This window comes from Xyrauchen texanus, chromosome 1, assembly GCF_025860055.1.
Source record: "Xyrauchen texanus isolate HMW12.3.18 chromosome 1, RBS_HiC_50CHRs, whole genome shotgun sequence".
NCBI lineage: Eukaryota > Metazoa > Chordata > Actinopteri > Cypriniformes > Catostomidae > Xyrauchen > Xyrauchen texanus.
Window position 1 is genome coordinate 61,440,371 of NC_068276.1, and position 27,590 is coordinate 61,467,960.

General features: G+C 40.8%; 1 protein-coding gene and 1 pseudogene across 1 annotated transcript; one reads left to right on the plus strand and one right to left on the minus strand.

Annotated features, from left to right (window-relative positions):
* The window catches only part of LOC127644378 (GDP-fucose transporter 1-like), a 99,643-nt pseudogene that overhangs the window by 35,974 nt on the left and 36,079 nt on the right, over positions 1-27,590 (plus strand).
* Positions 4,592-27,318, minus strand: LOC127644354 (uncharacterized). The gene is made up of 3 exons (XM_052127496.1): positions 27,277-27,318; positions 18,631-18,688; positions 4,592-10,760 (listed from the first exon to the last, which is right to left on the minus strand). Exons 2-3 carry the CDS (start codon positions 18,681-18,683, stop codon positions 9,086-9,088), a joined length of 1,728 nt encoding a protein of 575 aa, XP_051983456.1. The 5' UTR covers positions 18,684-18,688; positions 27,277-27,318; the 3' UTR covers positions 4,592-9,085.

Genomic DNA, 27,590 nt, shown 5'->3' on the forward strand with positions numbered 1-27,590 from the left:
TTTTATACTGTACAAACTTTATATTCTATCCCCTAAACCTAACCCTACCCCTAAACCTAACCCTCACAGAAAACCTTCTGCATTTTTACATTTTCAAAAAACATAATTTAGTATGATTTATAAGCTGTTTTCCTCATGGGGACCGACAAAATGTCCCCACAAGGTCAAAAATTTCGGGTTTTACTATCCTTATGGGGACATTTGGTCCCCACAAAGTGATAAATACACGCTCACACACACACACACACACACACACACACACACACACACACACACACACACACACACACACACACACACACACACACACACACACACAGCAGCTGTGTGTGGCTCTCTTTTTCTGTCGAACTACCGCACCCAGCTCAGCTTTATCCTTCTCCTCAGATGATTAGCCCGGCCCCGCCCTTCTCCTTGTCACATTCTGGTTTAGCTAGTTTTCCATACAGGACTCAGGTGTAACATTTTGGCACAGTATCTATTTATCGATAATGACAGATATGTTTCTTTATTATTTTCAGCCATACTGCTCTTGTAAAATATTTAGTTGTTTTTCATATTTCAAACCGTGAAACATAAATAAAGTCTTTTAAGAATGTCCTACATAAAAACACTAGTTATTCAGACTTGGGTTTGTTTTTTGCTGGATACACACGTACCTTAAACAATATCAGAGACACTGTTGAACAATGCAGTTATATCATCTGTGCCCGCTTCTAACAAAAACATTCCTCAATGCTACGTCAATGCTCTTTCATCCTGGCATGATGTTTCATTTTTGGTTTATACAGACTGACAACATTTTTATCACACATGTCATGGTATTGTTTATGTGTTTAAAAGGTGTGCCGGCAAGCACGAGAAGATCATGAGCAGGTTATTCTGTTTTTGATAGAAGATCAAAAGTTTCTTTCATTTCCACTTTCAGATTTTCAATCACTTAAAGGAATAGTTTTCACAAAAATAAAATCCTGTCATCATTTACATATTTACCAGATTTTTTTCCAAAAACATATGACCAAACTGACTTAAAGGTACAGTACGTAATTTCTGCAGCACTAGCCCAATGAATGGAATTGCAAAAATATGTTCATATATGTCCATGTTATTGTCTCTTAATAGATGGGTCACTCAAAATAAACTGTGGAATTGTTATAGCGCTACAGTTTTTTGAGAAAATTTACCTACAAATCACTTAAAGATATCTCTGATGGTGTCCCCCTAGGGAGTAGGTGCCCTACACAGACTACATAGTCTGCTTATAGGGAGTGGCAGTGCTGGTTTTATGTAACATGGAAAAAGAGTTTGAATTAGGAACAATATGAGCGTGAGTACATGATATATATTTTTAAATTTATTTATGAACCATCTATTATAACTTTAATAGAATAAATGTTAATGAATACACAGAAAGGACGAGCTCATTATTACAAACACTGCAGCTCAATATTAACCAGAACAATCAGAAATTTAAATACTTTACAGTCCAGAAAATGACACTTCTATACCCTAAATACCTCGCTTGCAGCTAACACGTGCCCTCTGTAGTGAAAAGTATATTCAATTGTGATTAAAGTCACATTGAAGTGCCCTTATAACCAATTTCTATTAATTTGGGGTGGGACATGTCAAAAGGCATGTCCCTGACTTTAGTTAATCTGTTTAAATGTTAAAAGTAAACACACAAACCAAAAAAACTTTAGCTGCCAAAAATGGTGCATTCTGGGAGATCGAGTTGTAAACATTTTTCAGCTGTAAAAAACTTTGTCCAGTAATTTGTTGCTAGCAAATATATAAATTCTTATGAAAGGATATATTGAAAATAGGTGCTTTGTACCAAATAGTCTGGAAAATAGACTCAAGTTGGCGAGTATAGAGATTGCTAATGTGACGTCATCGTGACGTATTACCAGTGGTGAACGCAAAGCATTTTGGGAATCCGCGGCACAAACAGAAGGCGCCAGACTTGATTGCATGGAGGGAAGAACGCAGTGTTCAAGATGCCGTCTACCTGCTGTGTTATAAACTGCAATAGTCGTTCTCACGATAGAAGTGGCATAAAGCTTAAGAACGGAAAATCCTTTTATCGTTTTCCAGCGTGGAAAAATAATAGTACAAGCCATGTTTCAGAGGTGACAAAAAGTGCGACACATGGATAGCAGCAGTAAGGAGGCCCAAGATTACCTTCGATAACACTCCACCACACATGATGGTGTGTTCAAAGCATTTTCACAAAGTTAAATGACAGAGAGTAATTGTAAATGTTATGTTGTGGGCAAATAACCAGCGTGTTTTGTTTGATTTAACCAGACCATTAGATTTGACGTTAGGCCAATGTTAACTGTTAACTAGCATGAAATGGCTAGAAAATGAGCTTAAGTTACCAATGTACTAAAGCGTAACGTTAATCAGTTTTAAATGTTGTACATCTAGGCTACATAGCAATTTATTTGGTGACTGTGTTTGCAGGCAAACCTGCCTATGAAATGTTGGAGTGTGATCCTGACTGGGCCTGGGATATGTGGTGCCTTGTGAGGGGAGGATAAGACTTTGCTGGATAAAATTGTGATTGTGTGCTGTGCTTTGACCAATATGTGTCCAAGTATTGTTGTGAAGCCGTCGTGTTAGAATTATACACCATGCTCACATCTAATATGTAAATATGTTTTTTGTTTTTTTCAAAAGATTTTGTAATGTCAGTTCTCACATGTAATGATTTTTAGCCATCTCTGTAAATAAAATACACAAAGACTGAATGAAATTCTGCCTCCTTTATCTGTATTAAGGAAGAATTGTGCAAAATCAGTTTGGATTGCAATACACAATTACATTAACTTAAATGGTAGTAACAACCAACTTAATTTCAGTTTCTTTACATATTTAACATGTAAATACATTTAGATGAAGACATTTATAAAGAGTCCATAGAAAAGATAACTGGAAATGTATGAGGTAGGTTGTGGGTGATAAGTCACAGACATGTACAAGCATCGCATTGCCATAACTCTTCTCTGGCTGGTGCGCTGCTGAATCCCACGCTAACCTAAATGGAACCACTGTATAGGACAGTTCTGATTATCGCAAGCAACCATGTCTGCAAACATTCAGGCTGTCTGCAAAAGCACCACAACACAGCCTTTTCAGGTTGACCTCCCCTGACCAGTCACTATGCTCGTAAGGATACAGTCCTTTGATTCCCTTTATTTTCTCATCATATCGATATGACTAATTTGCTATGTGGTCTGCTTTGCATTAGGATGTAGTTTTTGGCGGTATGGTCCGACAATGTTTTCTTTAGCCCGCTGCATTTTGTAGGATTATATTCTGTTTTTCACACTAATTTTTTTATTATTTTCATGCCACTAACCTGCTATGCGATGCCAGCCCATGTAAACGGGCCAAACATACCCATAATTCTTTGCGTTCCGATGACGTTGCCGCCCAGTTGGTCACATGTCTTAGCAATCTCTTTACAGTAAGCATTACAGTATGAATTTATTTGATTATTTACATTAGTGTTTACAAAACCAAAATGCATAAATGTAGAGAAATAATTTTAAAACGTGTTACTTGAAGAGCTTTATGTTGTATGTCTTCTAAATCAGTGTTTACAACAAAAAAAGTTCTACGGCACAGCACTATCCAACATAGGTGTAATGAAGACTCAGGTGAGTTGGGATCCATAAGCGGTTTTTATTCAACAGAGGAATACTCAGATCGTACAGGCAGGGTCAGGCAACAGGCAGACAGAGATATAGTAGGCAGGCAGAGTCGAGGTGAGAGCAGGCAGAAGATCGGGGCAGGCAGCAAACAGCGGTAATCAAAAGACAGGCAATAGAGATTGCTAAGACATGTGACTAACTGGGCGGCAACGTCATCAGAACGCAAAGAATTATGGGTATGTTTGGCCCGTTTACATGGGCTGGCATCGCATAGCAGGCTAGTGGCATGAAAATAATAAAAAAATTAGTGTGAAAAACAGAATATAATCCTACAAAATGCAGCGGGCTAAAGAAAACATTGTCGGACCATACCGCCAAAAACTACATCCTAATGCAAAGACGAGACCCACATAGCAAAATTAGTCATATTGATATGACGAGAAAATAAGGGAATCAAAGGACTGTATCCTTACGAGCATAGTGACTGGTCAGGGGAGGTCAACCTGAAAAGGCTGTGTTGTGGTGCTTTTGCAGACAGCCTGAATGTTTGCAGACATGGTTGCTTGCGATAATCAGAACTGTCCTATACAGTGGTTCCATTTAGGTTGCGTGGGATTCAGCAGCGCACCAGCCAGAGAAGAGTTATGGCAATGCGATGCTTGCACATGTCTGTGACTTATCACCCACAACCTACCTCATACATTTCCAGTTATCTTTTCTATGGACTCTTTATAAATGTCTTCATCTAAATGTATTTACATGTTAAATATGTAAAGAAACTGAAATTAAGTTGGTTGTTACTACCATTTAAGTTAATGTAATTGTGTATTGCAATCCAAACTGATTTTGCACAATTCTTCCTTAATACAGATAAAGGAGGCAGAATTTCATTCAGTCTTTGTGTATTTTATTTACAGAGATGGCTAAAAATCATTACATGTGAGAACTGACATTACAAAATCTTTTGAAAAAAAACAAAAAAACATATTTACATATTAGATGTGAGCATGGTGTATAATTCTAACACGACGGCTTCACAACAATACTTGGACACATATTGGTCAAAGCACAGCACACAATCACAATTTTATCCAGCAAAGTCTTATCCTCCCCCTCACAAGGCACCACATATCCCAGGCCCAGTCAGGATCACACTCCAACATTTCATAGGCAGGTTTGCCTGCAAACACAGTCACCAAATAAATTGCTATGTAGCCTAGATGTACAACATTTAAAACCGATTAACGTTACGCTTTAGTACATTGGTAACTTAAGCTAATTTTCTAGCCATTTCATGCTAGTTAACAGTTAACTTTGGCCTAACGTCAAATCTAATGGTCTGGTTAAATCAAACAAAACACGCTGGTTATTTGCCCACAACATAACATTTACAATTACTCTCTGTCATTTAACTTTGTGAAAATGCTTTGAACACACCATCATGTGTGGTGGAGTGTTATCGAAGGTAATCTTGGGCCTCCTTACTGCTGCTATCCATGTGTCGCACTTTTTGTCACCTCTGAAACATGGCTTGTACTATTATTTTTCCACGCTGGAAAACGATAAAAGGATTTTCCGTTCTTAAGCTTTATGCCACTTCTATCGTGAGAACGACTATTGCAGTTTATAAAACAGCAGGTAGACGGCATCTTGAACACTGCGTTCCATCCATGCAATCAAGTCTGGCGCCTTCTGTTTGTGCCGCGGATTCCCAAAATGCTTTGCGTTCACCACTGGTAATACATCACGATGACGTCACATTAGCAATCTCTATAGTATCAACAGGGCAGGTGGCAAACAAACGTGGTCGGAAAACAAAGCAAGGTTGGTACACGGTGTATATATAAGTATAAACAGGATAACGCTTGGTAATGTAGCCGGAGCAAACAAGACTTCGCAATGAAGGAGTAAACAGACATGATTTAAATAGGGAAGAGACAACAAGGAACAGCTGTATCATAATCAGACATAGGCATGCAGGCTTATGGGAAATGTAGTCTTTAAGGTCAATACTCCGGTGAATCCGATCTCCGGTGGCTGAAGGGGGAGGCGCCTTCACCGGTGTTCGTGACAATAGGATAACCATTGTCAGGGGCGTCGGACTGGGGGGGTAAAGGGTACCGAGTACCCAGGGCCCGAGGCAGGGGGGGCCCCTTAGAAGTCAGTTTTCTATACATACATATTTGGTACGGGGGCCCAGCAAGATGGTTTGTACCCAGGGCCCAAAATTTGGTGCTACGCCCCTGACCATTGTCAATATTTTTCGTTTTCAAGAGGTTGTAACAATAAATGTTTTCTGTCCAGCTTAGTTGCGTCTTTGTAATGTTTAAAATTCGGCTAGGCAAAAAAAACAAAACAGTCACATAAGTGCTTGCGTTAGACTTTCTCATCGTCTGTCATTTTGATGGACAGGGACATAAAAATTCTGTCATAATCCTTTATTACCCGTCATTTTAATTTTCATATTTTAATGATAATAAGACATTTAATAGCTTTTATTTTATTTAATTTTTATTTTCATTTATTAATCATGAACTTACAGGATGAGCATACAGCAGATTATACATGTATTTATTTATGAGGAGAACAGATGAACAACAGAGAAGCAGATGAATGTTTTTCCCCCGTAGTGACAGTGGAGGCCACTAAAACACGACATATGAGCAACACAATATTACAAAAAACAAATACGATTAAAATATGAACAAAACACGTAAAGAATGAACTGAACAGAACTCAATCAACAACTCAAATCTTCCTCCTGATCCGCATCGACTTAAACTCGTCTGTGCGTAATCAAATACATCAAGACAGACTGATGCTGAGGACATTGTCATTAGATTTTGCGTCTTTGTCTTGGACAGACGACTTCTCATGGCAGTTATAATTTGGTTCTGGAGACTGAATCCAGCGTCAAGTACCGCATCGCCCTCCACATGACAAGAGTTGCAGAAAGTGTCACAGAGGGGCGATTTTACCAGTTTGCCACGTAAAAAAGCGGGAGGCGTGCACAATAAACTTTGAAAATATATAAGAAAGAACAAAAGCTTGCAGTTGTTTTGTAGCAGAAAGTAATAAAAGGACTCATTTATGTTTAGGTCGAAGCGTTTTCTTGCTGAATTTAAATGAGTTCATTTACTGGGGTCTCTGATATTCATAAACTATAAGGTAATATTTAATTAAAAGAAATTATGGACAGTTTTTAAATATTACTTGTTGCTCAATATCTCAAAGACATTATTGGTGAAGCAAAAACACTTTGGTGTGACGTCACTTCATAGACTTCATAGACGCGGGTCATGTGATGACCCTTTACGTGTATAAATATAACTTTTGCACATTAATCATTGCTCTTCACAAAACTGAACGATTATGGTTTTAAAACGGTGAATTTCTCTGTAAGGTGATGAGTTTGTTTCCTTGAAATTAATTTTTTTTTTCATGCACTTTTGATCATTTTCCAAGGCTCCTGACAATTTCCCACGGCACACTAGTGGTTGGGAAACACTGTTCTAAACCAGCAAGAGGAACAACAAAAAACCCAGCTTTGATGTGTGTTGTGAAAAGCGCTATACAAATAATAATATAAAATGACAATAAGTGAAGATAATAAGTTGCTGTTTTCTTTAAACATGAACAGAAGAGTGTGTAAAAATGTGATAAAACTTCTTGAATGCATTTCAGCTTATGGACAATGACTGATTACACAAAAGCATAAAGCAAACTAATAGAAACAACTAAACAAAATATTGAGCATCCCATGAAGATCAGACATAGTTGGTAAACATTGATAGAATTAATAATCTTTTACTACCATTAACAACATTTCTCCTGTGTGCTTCACTGTGAACACAAGCTCCATGTGTGACTTGATCGATCTGACCAAATTTAGACATGTGAGTAAAGATTTCTGTCACAGCATTTAAGGCAAACTTTTTATTTATTTATTTAACAAAGTAATAATTGATTTTCATCGAAAGAACAAATCAGTGTTGCTAATAATCAAAGGTCAAAATCCACTTGTCTCATAAATCTGATGGTTCAAGTGTTCAGTTTAAATTTCTGTCTGGATTTAATTATTCTTATCATTAACATGATTAGATGTTCGAACATATGTCATTATTTTTTATTTGTTAATCGGCTTACATAGAAAGAGACCCAGATATAAAATCTTCAGTACATCTACAGTGAACTGCTCAAGTTTAACATCTGAGCTTGTCGTTCCACTTCCTCACATCCAGATGACATCACCACCTTAAAATTAAGCTGCTATTCTTTTATCATTGCCATTACTGCAACCCATTTACTGCAAAGATCTTCTATTACAGGAACCATATTACTGCAGATCCATGCCAAAACAAACCTACAAAATCTCAAAATAAATCACGCATCACAGATTATATTTAAGCAGGCTGGAGCACACATTGAACAATGCCTGAGAACTTTTAACACTCATCAGCAAAACAAGTTCTCAGGGTAAAAATATATATATATATATTTTTTTTTTCACTTTCAGTTTTTCACTTACAAGTGTCTTCATGGGAAAATTATATTTTTGTATCATATTAAAATTGGTTTATGGATGCAACAATCTATCAGTACGTATGAACATTGTATTCGTTTTTAAAGTGTGATGTCACATCAAAGTATTTCTAAAGTAAAATGAACAGTCATTAAAAATAATTGTATTTGAGCCTAATTAATGTTTCCAGAGATTATTTAGCAGAGACGGGACACTTCTATTAAAATAAATGGGAGAAATTTGAACACTCAACCAAGGAGCTCTGAGCGCCCAACGGTCAACGGATGTAGAAAGGAAGTCCCGCCTTACAGTTAAAAGAGCCAATCACCTTTTAGATATAGATATGACCTGTCAATCAACCTGCTAACACGCATGCGCATTAGCTACACAAGCCTGGAAAATTGTGTGTTTCAGCGTAATATGAGGTAAATAATTTATGACATTTGATTACTGATTTGAAATGTTCTTTGATCGTGATCTTGACCAACCCAATCTCATGAAAATTAATACATAATTTATGAGTTGGCTATTTCATATGATGTCGCACTATGTTGTTTGCATAAATTCGAATATCATCACGTTCAAATTACCGGATGTCTAATGCAAAAGTTAGTTTACAAAGTGGCTTAACCCGTCCATGTCACACATGCTCCATAACAATGTTCTGCACTTATTTTTATCCATTTGCAACCAACAATTCTCTATTTTATTATATTATATTATATTCCTAATCGTTTCACAGGTAGACTATAACTAAATTAATGCTTAATTGAGTGTTTAGAGTAAAATCCAAATAACTGATCGGTATAAAGTTTCAGATACACCTGTGAAAGAATTATTAACAGTCTCATGAAACATCCGTTCTGATTTTTCATCTTGTGTGTAAAATATTAGTTTCATTTTATTCCTTTTTACGAGAGACGAAATTGACAAATTGGTTAAATTTTCGTCCACTATATTCTCTCAGTTGACGTAAAGCTCCCTTATTTTTCTCCTCGTCTGCAGCTTTCCTCAGATCCTCCAGATTCTTCACACATTCCTCTTTTCCGTCCTCCTTCAGTCTGGGAATCAAGAAATCCAGATACTGAAGAGTGAACGCGCTGTCTGCTTTCAGTGCAATCTTACACAGATTCATGATGGTGCTGTAAGCTTCATCCACCAGTTTGGACTTTTCTTGTTCAATTTCTGCCAGTCGTCTGATAATTTTCTTCTCTATGTCTGTTTTCTCCTCCTCCAGTTTCATGTTGTTTTCATGTTCATTTTTAATCTTTTCATATTCTTCTTTGTCAGATTTGGTCTCAGGCTTGTCACCAGCGCTTTCATACTCCTTTTTAAAATCATTAAATGTCAGAGTGACTTTCTCTGTCTTTATCACATATTTTTTGTTCTCTTTGACATGTTTGGTGTAATGACACTTCCCTGTACACACAGTACATTTGTTGTTTTTCATGACATGACACCATGACAGATTATTGGGAGGGACCCACGAGCAGCCGTACAGATGACAGTTCTCCTCACAGTCAGTGCAGCAGGTCGCTTTACTGTTCCACCACCATTCATTCTCAATGGGGACTTTTTCTTTGTAAACTCTGTTGACTGTAAACTCAAAGTTTTCACAATTCTTTATTTTTTCCCTGTTCTGTTCGAGGACTTTCTGAATCTCTCTCAGTTCTTCCGTTTTTATCTCCTTCTCTTTAATTCGCTCGTTCAGGTTGGAGACACAGGCCTCGAGTCGTTTCCGCTCTATCAGAACATCTAAAGTCATCTTGAGACTTTTTCTGTTGTTTTCATCCAGTAGTGAAAATAACTGACCCATGCTTTCCTCTCCCAGTTCCCAAGCTGATTTAAAAACATGATTATACTTGTTGTCTCTTTTCTCTTTCTGACGGCCGTTGAATAAGAAATGAACAGGCTGATTGTCTTCATCTCTTCTGCAGGGGATTTCAGCTGTGTTAATGGCATTTATTGCATTTGTTGGTGGTCCTCCATCTGAATGTGTGAGTAAGAACACAATGTTGTTCTCTATATCTTGTCCAAACAGAGACAGAACTGAGTGGAAGATGTAAAACTCTTTTCCAGAGAGACGATTCTGAGACGCCTTCATCACAAAACAAACTGCGTCAATAAACTTTATCCCAAACTCACTTGAAAATAATTTGGTCAGATATTCAGCAACCTCTCCATCTTTCTCAAATCCTTCAGTGGCTGCATATCCTGGAGTATCAATAATGGTGAGAGATATTGGGTTCTCATCATCAAACACCTCATAGACAGTGATTGCAGATGTTTGGGATTTAGTTTGATCTTTTTGTTCTTGTTCTTCTGTGATCTCATAAAACTTTTCATCCTTAAACTTCACCCCCAGTAAATAGTTGATCATGGTGTTGATGATGGTGGTCTTTCCAGTACCGGTTTCTCCCACCATCAGTATGACTTTGTTTTGCTTTCTTCTGTCTTTTCGTCCATATGTCCACAGTCTGACCTTTCCATCAGACCCATCAAAGTTTTTTCTTTCTGTGTCCAGACGGTACTGTGCTGGAGGGCCGGGATTAATTAGACTGGCATCATGATGAGATCTGCAAAAATGATAAATGAGCACTAGCATGTTATGATTTTAATCAACAGGTGGTTTAACATACGTGTGTGTGATTGTTTTTTTTCTTCTTGTTTAATTTCAAGAAAAACACATTAAATACATAATTGATATTTTAGTTTTATACTGAACCTCTAGACGTTCATGACAGTTGATCTTATAACACCTGTATAATTGTGATGGACACACAGTGTGTGTGTGTGTGTGTGTTTGATTGTTTGTGTGTGTGATTGTGAGTGTGTGTGTGAGAGAGAGTGTGTGTTTATGCGTGTGTGTGTGTGAGTTTGTGTGAGTTTATGTGTGTGTGTGTGTGTGTTACACATTCTCAGATTATGAAGGACAATATTTAATCCTTGTGTGGTGGTTTGTGGGTCTTATTAACTGAAATTTTATTATTTTTGTAACCTGAGGTTTGTTGGTTTTGCCTCATATGTGAAGATCATGTATCTGAATACAGTGGAAGTTGAATTGATAGAGATGAAAATAGACTTTCATTGAATTTAAGTAAAACAAAGTTCATAACATTTAGTAATCTACAACAAATTAATAAAACTAAAATTAGGATTAATTATGAGGAAATAGAAAGAGTGTATGAAAATACATTTCTGGGTAATATAATAGATCATAAATCATGTTGGAAACCACATATAAATAATGTAAAAACAAAAATGTCTAAAACTATTGCAAAATTAAATAGAACAAAACATATTTTGAATGAAAACTCATTATATATATTGTATTGTTCACTCATAGTTCATTACTTACTGTGTGGAGGTACTGGGTCATTCATATAAAGCCGACATAAATCCAATATATGTTACAGAAGAGAGCAATAATGCTAATAAAAATGGTTGACTATTACAAACCAAGAAATATATTATTTATTGAACTACATGCTTTAACTTAGTTGGTTTAGTTTATTTTTACACTGCACAGATAATGTATAAAATATATAATAAAAGTATATAATAAAGGCTGTTCGAAATAAGAGAAAGTCAGTATAAACTAAGGGGAATGTACATGTTTAATAAAAATAAGTTACAATTATAAAAAATAGATGTATATCTGTTAAAGGGGTAAAACGTCTCGGGTAACATGTGTAAACCTTGTTCCCTGAAAAAAGCGGAACGAGATGCTGCGCTGCTAAGCACTAGGGGGAACAATCCTATAAGTGACCGAGCAGAAATAATGTAACACGTCAATGAACATTGACCGGAATTTATAGCCTCGGCTGAAGTAATCATTAGATGCACCTGCGGCCAGGCTATAAATGAATACGTCACAAGGTGTTGTCAGATACTTCTTTTTGAAGAGCAGTCCTGGGACGTCCCAGTGCGGCAAAGAAGCGCAGCATCTCGTTCCGCTTTTTTCAAGGAACAAGGTTTACACATGTAACCCGAGACGTTCCCTTTACAAAAAGCTTCACTATGATGCTGTGCTGCTAAGCGCTATGGGGAACGCAATACTCACGCCGCTGCACTGGGGGCTGTCCGGACCCCTATGGTTGTGCAGTGTACTCACAAAAACGCGAGAGGTCTCAGGCATGAGCTGAGATGTCGACTCAAGGGCATAAGAGCCCAGAGTGCAGAACATCCAAACTATAAAAGTCTAACGAATGTGTGCGGAGAGGACAACCTGCCGCATCACAAACTTGTTTAGGCATGGGCTGAGATGTCGACTCAAGGACATAAGAGTCCAGAGTAGTAAAGCATCTAGCCCATAAAGTTCAATGAATGTGTGCGGAGAGAACCCTATCGCAACACAAACTTGTCATAAAAACTGATGAATGTGAGCGGAGAGGACCAGCCTGCCGCATCACAAACTTGTCCAGACATGAACTTGAGATGTCGACTCAAGGGCATAAGAGCCCGGAGTGCAGAACATCCAAACTATAAAAGTCTAATAAATGTGTGCGGAGAGGACAACCTGCCGCATCACAAACTTGCTGCAGAGGGAGACCTCTAGCCAAGGTTTTAGAGGAGGAGAGCCCTCTGGTAGAGTGCGCCCTAAAACCTACTGGCGAAGCTTGACCGCGCGCCTCGTAGGTCCGGGCAATAATGTCCCTCACCCAAAGTGAGGGTGCATAGAATGCTTTTGGTCATAGCTGGGGCAAACTCTAAGCAAGGATGCCTCTTAGAGGGCACCCCGCCCACCAAGCCGTGGCAAACCGCAGTGGCCACATAGAACCAGGCAGTGGCGAGGCAATTACCTGCTGACAGTTCTTTCTACAGAAAATCCAGAACTGAAGCAAACTGGCAGTTAGCTGGTTCTGTAAAATGAACTTTAGTAGAAGGAAACGCATGCAGGCGCATTTGTGCTATGTATGCGTCACCACGATCAGCCCCCCTTAGACCTGGAAATCGTTGATACTGATAACAGTGCAACCTTGACCTAGCCTGACTTTGCTCAGGCTGATCTGAATGGACTCAATCCTAGCGGGAGACAGTTGTGTCTGCATTGTGATTGAACTGCATACGATGCCCCGATAGACAGTGTTCTGAGTGGGAGAGAGGACGCTTTTCTTGGCGTTGAGCCTCAACCCCAGAGAAACAGATGAGCTAAGACGATGTCCCTGTGCTGAACTGCCAGTTCCTGGAACTGCGTCTACATAATTCAGAATACAGATGCCCCGGATTAACAAGGAGCCAGCGCTACATCATGCATTGTGAATGTGCGGGTAAAAAGGGCTAGGCCGAGTGAAAGAACCTGACACTGGAAGACTTCACCCCCAGAAGTGAACCTCAGGAACTTTCCATGTTGTGGCAGAACTTCTAAATGAAATATAGAAGTGCATCATAAGATTGATGGTGACCAGCCAAACGAGTTGTAGGGCTTGAGACACGACTGTCTTGACAGGCATCATCTAGGACTTGAACACCCACGGGCAGTTCAAGCTTTAAGATCTAAACCAGACGCCACCCCTCACCCTCCATGGGAAACGGGAAGTATTTAGTGTAATAACCTAACTCTCTCTCTGGAAGGGGAACACATACCATGGCCCCTTTAACCAGGAGATTTGAGTTTTTTTTTTTAACATAAAGAAATCCAGTTTATGGTAGTGAGAACACGCCGTTGAAACACGGAAAAGCGGCGAGTGAATTCAATCCTGACGCCCTTATAAGACCCACAGAAAAGAATATATCTGGCAGAAGTTTCCACGCTGCCAGGATCTCTGAAATGGGTATTATATTTTAACACTTCCTGTTGAGGGGTTGTCGAGTGTTTTGCGTCCTGAATAAAATGCAGGAACAGCTAAAACACCCAATTTGGATGGGAAACACCAAGAGGTGGCGGGAATGGAGGGGTTTCGAGGGGGTACCAGGAGGGGTGAAGTGAAGCACACGCCCCGTCCCGAGGGGAGCTACCCCCTAATCTAGGCGCAAGACCATCAGGGTTTTCTCTTACTAGAAATTATAGTCCTGAGGTCTTGCTTCGGGGGCTGGTGAGGGCCGCGAGACTGTCCCCAATCCCTCGGAGGAGGAGCATGACTCGCCACGCTGTGCTTTTGAGCCTCCCTTCAAACAGGACCGAGGCGGGTCTGAGGCTTGCTCGTCAAGCGCAGAACCCACACTCAGGTCTTCCAGGAGGTCAGCCTGGTATGCCTGTAAAACAGCATAGTGTGCAGAGCAGCACCAGCCTGACCTGCTGCTTGATAAGCCCTTCCCACTAAAGTGGAGGTTGTCCTACAAGGCTTTGAGGGGAGAGAGGGCTTCTTAAGTGACGATGCTGAGCCCGGCAAGAGATAGCCCTTAAGCGTCTCTTCGACCGGCGGCATCACTGAATACCGCCGTGCCTCAGCACCCACGATAGTCGAATATAATGACGTCAAGGGTATGTGAACACGGGAAGAATTATTTAGTTTTATTTTTTAGGGGTTCCTCCATGAGCGAGAAAGCTCTTCATGGAGATTATCAAAGAAGGGAAGGGACTCATGAGGTGTTCCCTTTCTTAGACTGGAAGATAAAATCTATCCCCTAATTTGGAGCGTTTGGGGGTCACTTTTTCGCGTGGCCAGTCCAACTGGAGTCTGGCAACCGCACAAGTAACAACATCGAGCAATTCCTCCGTAGATTCTTTTATCGTGGACGGAAAGCTCGGAGGCGGGAAGAGAATCGCGATCCTCCTCATGATCCGAAGAAGCGTCGGAACGCGCTTCGAGATCATGTGAAGGACCAGCTGGGTTTGGGGAGAGAGAGCGAAAGAAAGGGATAAACCCGTCTCTTGCTCCTCAGCCAAATCCATGCAAGAGCCCCACGAACAATCTTTTTTTTTTTTTTCGTGAGTGCTGACTCCCAGAAGCAAGCGAGGCGAGCGCGAAGCACTTTGCGTGAAAGCAAATCGCAGTGCTCGCACCCGCCCTGCTGCAACGCGAGAGCAGCGTGCTCTTACCCCCAAACAAACAGAGCAAAAACTGATGCGTGTCCTCTTCAGCTATAGAGCGAGAACAGGGGAACACGCACCGTTTGCGGCTTTCAGTCATTCTCTCTTTTTTTATATATATAATATTTTCTAAACAGAAGAAAAAGGAGAAAAGGTTCACTGCACACTGCCTAACAAATTCTAACTCCTAACAGAGGAAAGAAAGTTTTGACAGGGTTTGTAAAACACACAGCCACAGAATCACTCTGAAAAAAGAGTTTCTGACGACACCTGGTGACGTATCCATTTATAGCCTGGCCGCAGGTGCATCTAATGATTACATCAGCCGAGGCTATAAATTCCGGTCAATGTTCATTGACGTGTTACACACACTATTTCAGCTCGGTCACAACTAGGATTGTTCCCCGTAGCACTTAGCAGCGCAGCATCATAGTGAAGCTTTTTGTAAAGGGAACTATGGAATTATTGTGACAAGGAATTAAAACTGTGTAGTTCACTTTGTAAATTCAAGAAAATGTAAAAAAATAGGGTGATAAATATTTAACTCAATATGAATTGTGTATGAATATATAAACTATTGCATTAATGTTTGAAATGTACCTTTGTAGTTGTATTTGCACATTTTGGGAAATGTTTTATGTTACTGTTTTGCTTAGATTTTATGAATCAAATTCATTGAGGAAAGTGACGCTCATTAGATAAATATGTAAAAAGGGTAGACACAATACGCAAAGGCTTCAGCCTACACCTTTTTCGGTTATTATGTATATTTAATTTATTATGAAAAATTTTATTTGAGGACTGAAATATATATATATTTTAATTGAATTGAATTGCATTTGCCTGGTATGTAAGAAACATTATTTTTGAAGCAGTGTTGACTTTGAAAGTCAAGTTACTTCTGTTCATGGTTACATGAAGAGAGGAACAACACTGTTTTCAATGTTTGACATGTTAACTGACTAAAAACAGTTCAAGCAATGAAAAAAAAGAAAAGTGATACATTTTTAGCAGACCATAATCGAAAGCCGAAATAAAGTTATTTTCAATTGTTTCGGAGCAAAATTATTATTTTTAGGGTTTATCACTGTATATTTTTGGAAATACACTTCATGTTGTGCATAAAAATGAAACATGCTTTGATCCTGATGGAAACTGCTGTGATTGTGAACTTCTCTGAATGAAGACCTTTTGAACAACTATGTATAATTACTACACATACATGCACAGCTAATCCAGATACAAGGAAAACATTATTAGAGGTCAAAAGTACATTTCTCAGTTTCCAAATCTTCACTGAATTATTGTTAGATATGATGCATTAATACAGATTTGATGCTGTCGGGTTTTGAGTGAGAAGCAGATCTGTAAAAAAATGACACTTCACTGTAAATAACTGCTTGTTATGATTTCTATGCTGAAAAATTCACCACACAGAAAAAAAATATTACTTATTTTCACTTATTTTGGTGAGGCAAATTCCTGGATATCTGATGCGGAAATAAGTGCTGCGTTTCCATGAGGCGTTAAGGACATACTTATTAATATTATGCTCTAACCCAAACCCTAAACTAACCGATCAGTAGAGTGTGTAAACATGATAGGAAGCTGTTGTGCGTGACAGAAGCAAGTAATTGTCGTGTATTAGATGAAAACGATGTCCAGTGACATCATTGGCTGAAGTGAAATTCGTAGGAATTCAAACGAGTGCAGTCGCACGATATCATACGAATTAGCAAAATTTAGAAAAGATGTTTGACTCCTGATGATTTCACTGTGAGAATGTTTTGGACTCTATCACACGTATTTCAGGCTCTGGCTCAGATGCACTTTTGAAATTTAGGAGCATAATCAGAAAAGTTCACGCTAGTTAATGGTAATGTAATCAAGAATGTAATCATGTAATAAAAAAAAAAAAAAAAATTGTAATCGAATTAATTACATGGTGTCACCATTAATTAATCGCCTATACAAATATTTGCTGAGAAAGCCCCTCATATAACAATAATTCACTATATAATGATTATACATATTTATATCAATATATAATTATACATAGTTATCTTTAAATATTTAACAATTATATATATGTGTATATACAAAATATTCAGATAATTAAAATGCATTCTTGTGGCAGAAGAGTTCATCATTGATAAGACAAAAAGTGGTTTTAGAATACAATGTATTGATTACTACCATATTATTGATCATAAGTCAATCATTTACACACAGTTCACAGCAATCCATTACACAAGTGAATTTGTCAATCAGAGATTTATTATGAGGGCTTGTTTAAGGACCCGTCAATGTACACCTGCATCAGGGTGTGTTGCGTCATAAACATAAATGTTTAGGTCACGGTGTCTAGTTAAATATAGTTTAATACTCAATCTTTAAACACATCTTGAGATCTCTTAGATCGCATTTGCGCTCCATCAAGTGTTTTGAACGCAAGAACTTAACACATGTTTGTGTTGTTGCTGCTGAAGTGTTTCTTCACTGTATAAATCATAGACTGTAAAAAAAGATGGACGACGCCCCTTCGCTCTTTTCCATTGGTGAGAACTGAAGCCGCCAGTGTCCCGATATGGCGCTGACATCTTGGGACTTGAGTCTGCGCAGTTGCGATTTCGGGACCATCCGTTGGTGCTTCAGTGACTACTTCGCTCAGAGAACCTGTCAATCACAGCTGTCAATCATGATGTCACAGCACCGTTTTTATAGCATCAAATAACTAAAAACAAACTTATTTTGAAAACAAACACTTGAAATGACATCAACGTGATAGAAACTACAGTAAATGACAGAAATTATCTTTGGAAAAAAGATATGTGAAGTGTAATTTAATTGTTTAGTTGGTCTCACGTCCCGTTGAATAACATGGGGAGGCGGGGTTTATGACCTTACTAGGACCAGTCACCGGGGGGCGATCGAGACGTTTTGGCTTCACTTTTGAGGGCTTGTGCGGCACACTTGGTATAAACTGTGTGTTGCCACACTGCTGAAATGTCTTTTACTGCCCTCTGGAGTAAACAGGTGGTACTACAAGCTTGCGTTTCTCAGGAACCATTGCGATTAATTGTGTTATTTTTTTTAACGCATTATTTTTTATAAAATTATTCGCACTGAATTAACACGTTAAATTAACGACCCTAAATAAAATGTAACTGTAATTTGATTATGCACATTTTAAAATGTAATCCAAGTACTGCATATTTGTAATCTGATAAATACATAATTCAGGTAACACATAATCTGAGTCCTAATTCTAGTTTTTGTGTTTTTGTTTGTTTATTGATCTACATTTGCTTTTTTAAAACACTTGGACTGGAGTTCTGCAGTTTTGCTCTGCATGAGCTGTTATAGTGGACTTGTTTATTTTTTTCTCCAGTGGAAGAAATGCCAGAATATTCTGTATCCATCAGACATTTACATACATCTTGGGTAGATTACACATGAATTGTGACACTAACCTGTTCAAATGATCAGACTGGCAGACACCCGTCTCTCTGGTGTTGTTCGACATTGTCTCTGTAAGATGTAATAAAGATCATACATGCTTTAGAGTAATATAATAGTAATATATATATACTCGAAAATACTATTTTCTAAATGTTCATGTCACATTGCACTAGGATAGTGAGGTCGGTTTGTTTATTTAAATCTCCATAAAGCATTAAAGGGTTAACTCAAAAAGGAAAATTCTCCCATAATTTACTCACTTCCATGTTCATTACTCACATTCTTCTGAATAACACAAATGAACATTTTTAGAAGAATATTTCAGCTCTGTAGTTCCATTCAAAGCAAGTGAATGGTGACCAAAACTTTGAGGCTCCAAAAAGCACATAAAGGCAGCATAAAAGTAATCTATACGACTCCAGTTTTTAAATCAAATCAAATCAAATCACTTTATTGTCACACTACCATGTACACAAGTGCAACAGTGGGTGAAAGTCTTGTGTGCAGTTCCGAGCAACATAGCAGTCATGACAGTGACGAGACATATACCAATTACAATAAACAACATATTTACGAAAATTATATTTCAAATGTACACATACTCACACAACACAATAATTATATACAATGTACAGTAAACAATACACACAATATAGAATGCACATACAATAAAATAAAAAAATAAAGAGTATATAAAAAATATATATACAGTATTTGTGTTATGGAGAATATAATTATGACAGTCCAGTGTGAGATATAAGATTAGTACAGTGCAGTGCTGATGTATATTGATCGTGAGAGATCAAGTGTTCAAAAGTCTGATTGCTTGGGGGAAAAAGCTATCATGTAGTCGGCTGGTGCGGGTCCTGATGCAGCGATACTGCCTGCCTGATGGTAGCAGTGAGAGCAGCCCATGACTCGGGTGGCTGGAGTCTCTGATGATCCTCCAAGCTTTTTTCACACACCGCATGTTATCTATGTCCTAGAGGGAGATGTTTGTGGGAGGTGCTATTGCTATACCAGGCGGTGATGCAGTCAGTCAGGATGCTCTCTACAGTGCTGGTGTAGAACCGTGTGAGGATGTGGTGGTTCATTCCAAACTTCCTCAGCCATCTCAGGAAGAAGGACTCAGTGTGGACGGACCAGGCGAGTTCCTCATTGATGTGGACACGAGGAACTTGACACTGCTGACTCTCTCCACCGGTGCTCCATTGATGGTGATGGGGCTGTGTTCTCCGTCTTTCCTCCTGAAGTCCACTACAAGCTCCTTTGTTTTACTGACGTTGAGGGAGAGGTTGTGCTCCTGACACCAGCGTGTCAGAGTGTGCACCTCCTCTCTGTAGGCTCTTTCATCATTGTCAGTGATCAGACCTACCACCGTCGTATTGTCAGCAAACTTAATAATGGCATTGGAGCTATGTGTTGCCACACAGTTATGTGTGTACAGGGAATTCAGGAGTGGGCTGAGAACACAGCCCTGCGGGGCTCCAGTGTCTTCAAAATAAATCAGTTTTTTTTTTTAAGAGAACTAATCCGTTTTGGGTGTAACTCCTTTATCACTATAAATCTTGACATAAGCAGTCTCATTGGCGATCATGATTTCAAGTACGATTACACTTCATTGTGTTCATGCATCAAGCACTAGGAAATGTAATTGAGCTTGAAATCGTGATTGTGCCAAGAGATGGCAGTGGCAAGATGTACAGTGAAAAAGGACTTATATTTTGGTCGTTCTCACTCAAAAAATTATGACAGAATTATAATTTTTGAGTGCACTTTTACTTTAATGTAGTTAAAAAATGAATCATGTAATTGACTGACTTATGGTTCAAAGGAGGTTCTTCAATGTTGTGATCTGAGGCACTGCTGTCACCACTGGAGTTATTGTCATTGGTATGTTGATTCATCTTTAGGAATAGATATAAGATATAAATCATATTTATTTATTATTAAATATTGTTGATTGAACCCCTCACCGCCCCCCATTTAATATACAATATAAGAAAATAAAGATTCATAAGGAGCCAGATATCATTCAAAGTTTGTTGTCCTCAAAATTGTTTCAACTCATGAAACTTTAAGTTCCCCTTCTGTCACTCACTCGAAATTGTGTCGAATTAAGTGACACAAGGGGTTTTTCTTAGGAGCCTTGTGTACCTCTGAACTTGAGAAAAGGCCAATGTTAAGTTGGCAGACAGAATTTGCATGCCTCGCCCTCAGACATACAGGTATTAAGGGAAGCGGGCGTGCGTCAGTCATTCAGAATTTTTCTTTGAAGCGAAGCGGTTGTGCAACAGCAAAGCTGAGTGCACCACTGTTCCACTCACCTCTGTTGGCAAGAAGCACTGCTGTTGGATCTTTTCCAGCTGGCGTTCTCTCTCTCTGCACGCTGTGCAGTCCGCGCCCCTGGGCGCTTCAACAGTGCTTTCATTGCCTGAAAGAGTGTTTCTCCTCCTAAAAAGAGTTTATTTCCTCTAAAAGAGTTTGAGTTCCCATTCTTAAAAGAGCGATACAGCAGGCGTTGATCGTCCTTTTCTGCCTCTGTGTAATTCCTGGATGCGGTTGATTTCTCTCCACTTCTGACGGTCATAAAAGCTGCCTCGTGTGCCTGGGCTGCGATCACACGCATGCAGCGTTTTATGAATTGTTCATGTTTCATGTAACCATGGCAACATTGCGGTCGCGGCTTTCTTTTCTCACGAGAGAAAGCCACTTCAGCCGCCCCTCTGCGTCGTTCCTTCTTCCCACAGGATTGAGAACGACCCGGCTGGCAATGAAGGTAATTTGGGGATGATGACGGACTTGGTTTTGCCAGAACCACCCGCCCCCCGGCACGCTTGCTTGCTTCCGTCTGAGCTCAGGATTTGTGCAGCTCGCTTTGCAGCCAGCCGGCATTCTCCCTTGAGCCTCCGGAATTGGATGACGAAGTTGACGACTTCGCCCAGCAGCTCGTGACGGTGAAGAGCCAGACGGAGGTGATTACACACATCATGCACAGGTGCCGCCCCCCCATCTCCGGGACCCCTTCTAGGATCAGGAAAGCTCCTAAGTGCTCCTGAGACGGGCGACCCAGGCAGTCAGACGTTTGCTCCGGAGCTGGTACCAAGACCACTCTGTCCCCCGGTGGAGGACCGGTAGGAGAATCCTTGTTTCATTTGCCGCACCACCTTCAGGCTGCGGCACCCACATTCTCAATAAAGAGTGATTTCCTCACACCCTGGGTCATCCAGCTGGTGCGCACCATTCTCACGGCACCCCGGCCACAAAACTCTACACTCCCGGCTCCCCGGATGCAGCTCTCTCGCCTCCGGACCCGTGACTGCTCAGCCCCGGCAGGCCAGCACTGACGAGTTCTGAAGACGCCTCTATAGGACCTCTTCCTCAGTTTCTAACCCGCCACCGGCCAGGTGCACGGAGCAAGGTAAGTACTTTGAGTCTTTTCTCAGCACCCAAGCCTCGGGATGCTCTTCTGCCTCCCGACACACTATTACCTGCCCCCCCCACCGCGAAGCCCCGCCCAGTACATCAAAAGTATATCGTCCCGTTAGTGCCGCGTATTTTTGATGAGCGGCTTTCGCTGTCCAACCCGTCGCTTTGGTTGGTCAAGACCATCCGACTCTGTTACGCGATGCACCTCGATTTGTTCCATCTCCGTACGTGGCGAAAAAGCCAGTGCTTTACGGGCAGAGATCATGACTCTGCTTCTCAAGGACACGATAGAACCCGTACCTCCAGCCGAGATGAAGAAGTGTCTCTACTGCCCTTACTTCATTGTACCCAAAAAGGTGGCATGTTGCGACCAATATTGGACCTGCAAGTTCTCAACCGGGCTTTGCACAGACTCCCGTTCAAAATGCTCACGCTCACTGAAGGACGCGTAATTCCACAGCTCCATCTTGCGTATCAGAACAAGGTCCTCCCCTTTGGCCTGTCCCTGTCCCCTCGCATCTCCACGAAGGTCGCAGAGGCAGCCCTTGCCCCGCTAAGGGAAGTGGGCATCCGCATACTCAACTACCTTGACCACTGGCTCATCCTGGCTCATTCTCGAGAGTTACTATGCGCTCACAGGGACCAGATGTCTAGGGCTTCAGGTCAACTGGGAAAAGAGCAAGCTCACCCCGGATCAGAGCATCTCTTTTCTCGGCATGGAGTTAGATTCAGTCTCAATGATGGCGCGGCTCACCAACGAGTGTGCCCAGTCAGTGCTCAGGTGCCTCGCTCTCTTCGAGCCTGAGGCGGTTCAGGTTGATGCATATGAGACCTCTTCAGCACTGGCTGCAGACTCGAGTCCCCGAGATTGTCACATACCGTGTGACAATCACCCCCTCCTGCCATCAGACTTTCAACACTTGGACAAACCTCTGCTTCCTGCGGACAGGACTCCCCTTGCAGCAGGTGTCCAGACGTGTCGTGGTCACCACAGACACCTCTCAACAGGGTTGTGGCACTGTGTGCAACGGGCATGCTGCCACTGGCTCCTGGACAGGACCCCGGCTACGTTGGCACATCAACTGCCTAGAGTTGCTGGCTGTATCTCTTGCCCTGCGGAGGTTTCCCGCTAATTCTGGGAAAGCATGTCTTGATCCATTCAGACAGCACCGGTACGGTAGCGTACATAAATCGTCAAGGCGGCGTGCACTCTCGTCATATGTCACAACTCGCCCACCAATTCCTCCTCTGGAGTCAGCCATGACTCAGGTCGCTGCACACTGCTCACATCCCTGTCAACTGCAACACGACGGCAGACATGCTGTCACGACAGGTTTCACTCAGCGGAGAGTGGAGGCTCCACCCCCAGGTGGTTCAGCTGATCTGGGACCAATTCAGTATGGCACAGATAGATCTCTTTGCCTCCCAAGACAACTCCCACTGCCCACTCTGGTACTCCCTGACAGAAGATCCTCTCGGGACAGACGTGCTGGCACACAGCTGGCCTGGGGGGAACGCAAGTATGCATTTCCCCTAATGAGCCTCCTTGCACTGGTGCTGTGCAAGATCAGGGGGGGACGAGGAACAGGTCACCTTGGTGGCTCCTTATTGGCCCAGGAGGGGAACATGCTTGGCCGGGAGGGATTTAGCCTCCGGGCGCCTCTTAGGAACCTGATAATTAATTTGTGCTTACCCAGAGACTTGCCGTCTACTGTATCGTGGTGAGCTGCGATGGCGGCGACATACACCTTGAGGGTGGAGGGGGACAGCCTCCCCTCCAGCCTCTCCTGTTGGAACAAAAGCATTGACCTAACTGCTCACCTCTGTGGGTCTTCAGCTCGGGAAGAACACCAATTTGTGAACAGGAGCCACTTTAGGGCATAAAGATGCCTGGTAGAAGGAGCTCTGACTTGGTTGATTGTGTCCATGACGGTCAATGGTAGACCGGCTAGCTCTTCCGCGTCCCATCCAAGGGCCAGACGTGGAGGTTCCAGAGGTCTGGGTGCGGATGCCAGAGCATGCCCCGTCCATGAGAAAGAAGGTCCTTCCTCAGGGGAATTCGCCAGGGAGGGGCTGTCGCGAGAAGTATGAGATCCGATAACCAAGTCCGAGTGGGCCAATAGGGGGCCACTAAGGTGACTTGCTCCTCGTCCTCCCTGACCTTGAACAGCACCTGTGCAAGAAGGCTCACTGGGGGGGAATACGTACTTGTGCAGCCCCGTGGGCTAGCTGTGTGCCAATGTGTCTGCCCCGAGGGGAGCCTCTGTTCGGGCGTACCAGAGCGGGCAGTGGGAGGTTTCTCGGGAGGCAAACAGGTCTACCTGGGCCTTGCCGAACCGTTCCCAAATCAGCTGGACTGACTGGGGATGCGTCCCGAGGCTTTGGTGCTGAGAGCAAACTCGGTTCATGACCGAGAGCATGAACCATCCACAAATGCAGCCTCGGTGTGATCGCTGCCCAGACACACGAGACAACGCCTGTGGCCGTCTGAAGTGGAGAGCACGCTACCGCAACCAGGAACAACACAGGGGTGGAAAGGCATCTTGAAAAAGACGCGTCCTGAAAAGGACGCTCAATGCCGCTTTGTTTTGCTCTTTTAGTGGAAATTACTCTTTTAAATAAAATCACTCTTTTATATGGAACTCTTTCGAGTTGTCTGCGCTGTCGAAGCGCCCAGGGGCAACAATGCACAGCCGTGCAAGGAAGGAGAAAGCCGCTGTTGTGCGCCGTCGAATCCAACAGTATGCAGAGCATCAGAGGAATAACAGGAACTGGTGTGTGACTCACAGCAGACTGCATACACGACCATCGGCTCCGAAGAAATTTTCTGAATGAACTCCCGTATTTGCCGTCTTAAATACCCGTATATTGTCATATACTGTCTGCCAACTTCGGCATTATTTCGGCGCTCAAGAGAGACCCCTAATGTCGCTTCTCCGACACAACGTCAAGAGAGCGACAGAATGGGAACACTTATTATGTGTCCAGCAACATATTTCATCTTCATAATGGCATGTGTAGTTAACAGTGAGTGGTGGTTCACAACATTAATTTATTAAAGTGTAAACACATTGACAGAGTTGCACAGACTCTTATTCTTCTGACAGAATTAAGGCCATACAGAAGATGGGGTGGTTTGACCAATCAGATGAAAGGAGTGTTTCAGTGCTGTCACATGTGTGAATAAATATTCAAGCTATAAATGAGAAAACTAGCCCTCTTTTCTTTCTTGTTATTCCTTATCCAAATAGTAAATGAAATGGTCAAAATGTACACGTACCATTCGTGAGTGAATTTATCTAATTCACATTTCAAATAAAACGCTACAATTTTGTTTAATTTTTTTCTTGGCACCAGCCAATAATTCTGAGATAAAACACGCCTACATCTTATTGATGCTAAAAGAATGAAAATGTTGCTATCAGAGGGTTTATACGGATTTAGGATTAAAATAATGTGCATTTCAAACTGTTCTGAGACCAGTGCATTACAATGTCAGTTAAGTCATTCACACATAAAGGAGCAAGGGAGCATCCAAAAGCTGAACAATGTTGCTATCACTTTATATGGATTTAGAATGAAAAAAATGTGCCTTTCAAACTATGCCCCTAAGGCCATAAGTGTTGTTGGGTGTATGGGCACGTGTGAGATCCATTTTCCAGATGTAATGTCCAAAAAGGGGTGCCAAAAGCAAGACGTGAAGCGAGTTGTTTTCAGCTGTACGGGCATTAATACAGTGAAGAAAAATCTCTTGTTTTATAAAGTCTGGCACGCAACCCAAACCTTTGCCCAACCCTAACCATCAGTGAAGTAAAAGTTTAATTTTAGAGGTGAAAATGCAACGTCTGAAATACACTCGTCACTGATTATGCAATCGCGGTTACTCCCAGGTCCCCCTGGGTAGGGTTGCACCATCTGTGCATAAGGTCTCACGTAAGTTGGGACGTAAAGTTTTCACTGAGGGCTTAGTAACTACTAGCTAGTTTGCAAAGTCAGTGTGTAATTTGGTTGCACCACCTGTTCTTAAGGCAAGACTTAACTAGTAGTTTGTAAGCTCTCCGTAACAGAATGCGTAGTCACATAATATGATGTTTACTTGTATTGGTCCAATAAACAGCATTCAAATTTGTACACAGAAGTGTTAAATAGTCGTCGATTACGGTTTTATCTGGTTACGGTTGATGTTCAAACCTCGTTTGTTCACGTAACTGACAGCTGTAATAAAAGTAGATTTGATAAATAGTAGATTTGCCCTGCATTACACTTAATGTGGATGTTTTCATTTCAATATGTTGTATATAGTATATGTCTGGAGAGGCAGGAAACAGAAAACAGAACAAGTCAGTCTAAAAATAAATAATGAAATCAAGTCATATGTAGAATATTAAAGTCTGTTTTTCAAAAATGTTCACTATTAAATACAATGTAAATGTACGTGTAATCAACATTTCAATATACTGTATGTGTCACCTAGTTTGCCTTGAAACAGCCCCGAGAGCAACTGTGACTTAAATGCTATGATGGACAGTAAAAGGTGATTTATTCCTACATTCTTTAATTAAAGGGGTCATAATGACATGATGAAAAATGTTACATGATATAAGCAACCTGTAGCTTTGAGAACTAAAAACTTCCTAATTTTTCACATTTATTTAATCTGGATTGTAAAAACAACAAATATTTATATTTCTCACTGTGACATCATGAGTAGGCCTACATAAACACATTATCAGATTTGCATGTCAACAACATCTAATCGTGAGTCAGCCCATCTGGTCATGTTGAGATTAAGAAAAGATAGTAATCCTCACAATTGAGCACATTAAAACAACTAATTCATACGATCAACACACAAAAAGTAAAACAGGCTCGTGATTTTTAATGAAATAAGAAATATTTCTAAGCAGTGTAGTGCCAAAACAAAGTAATTGCAAATTGTTGAAGTGAAAGTACCTTGATATCTTTCTTCCAAAACAGACTGACTCACTGAGGATCTTGTCTTAACACATCTTTCACTTAAACAAAACTATCAAACAAGCGAACTGTTTAAGATTTGAATTAAGAGGTTTTTTTGACATTCTGTGACCTTTTCCATTGAAGTGAATATAAAAAGTGATTGAAGTGAATATAAAGGCAGTTTGAATTTGTACTTGATCCAAGAGAATTGCATATAAATAATATTTTAATCCAAATATTTAGTTTCATTACAATGTTCTGGTTATACTTACCAATATAAGGTGTCCTTAAGAGACCATTAGAGAAGAACTTTCCTTGAGATACCGAATGTGAACTGACCAAACAAGAAAGACTCTTCTTATTTGAATAGTGCTCTGGAATTTCCCCATTGTTTAAATTGTTTTATTTGAAGATGTCACATGTTTGAAAGGAAGCGGTACATGTTTGGTTTTGATACATGGTGCATGGTAGAGTATTGTAAAGCACATTGAATAAAGTCTATGGAGTGGTGGTGTAGTGGTCTAAGCACATAACTGGTAATCTGGAAATCAGAAGGATGCTGGTTCGAGCCCCACAGCCACCACCA

Excerpts from the sequence above, each read along its gene's own strand:
- LOC127644354 (XM_052127496.1), bottom strand. The coding sequence starts at position 18,683 with ATGTCGAACAACACCAGAGAGACGGGTGTCTGCCAGTCTGATCATTTG. Across the intron at positions 10,761-18,630 it reads CAGTCTGATCATTTGAACAG|ATCTCATCATGATGCCAGTC; the intron begins GTTAGTGTCACA and ends TCATTTTTGCAG.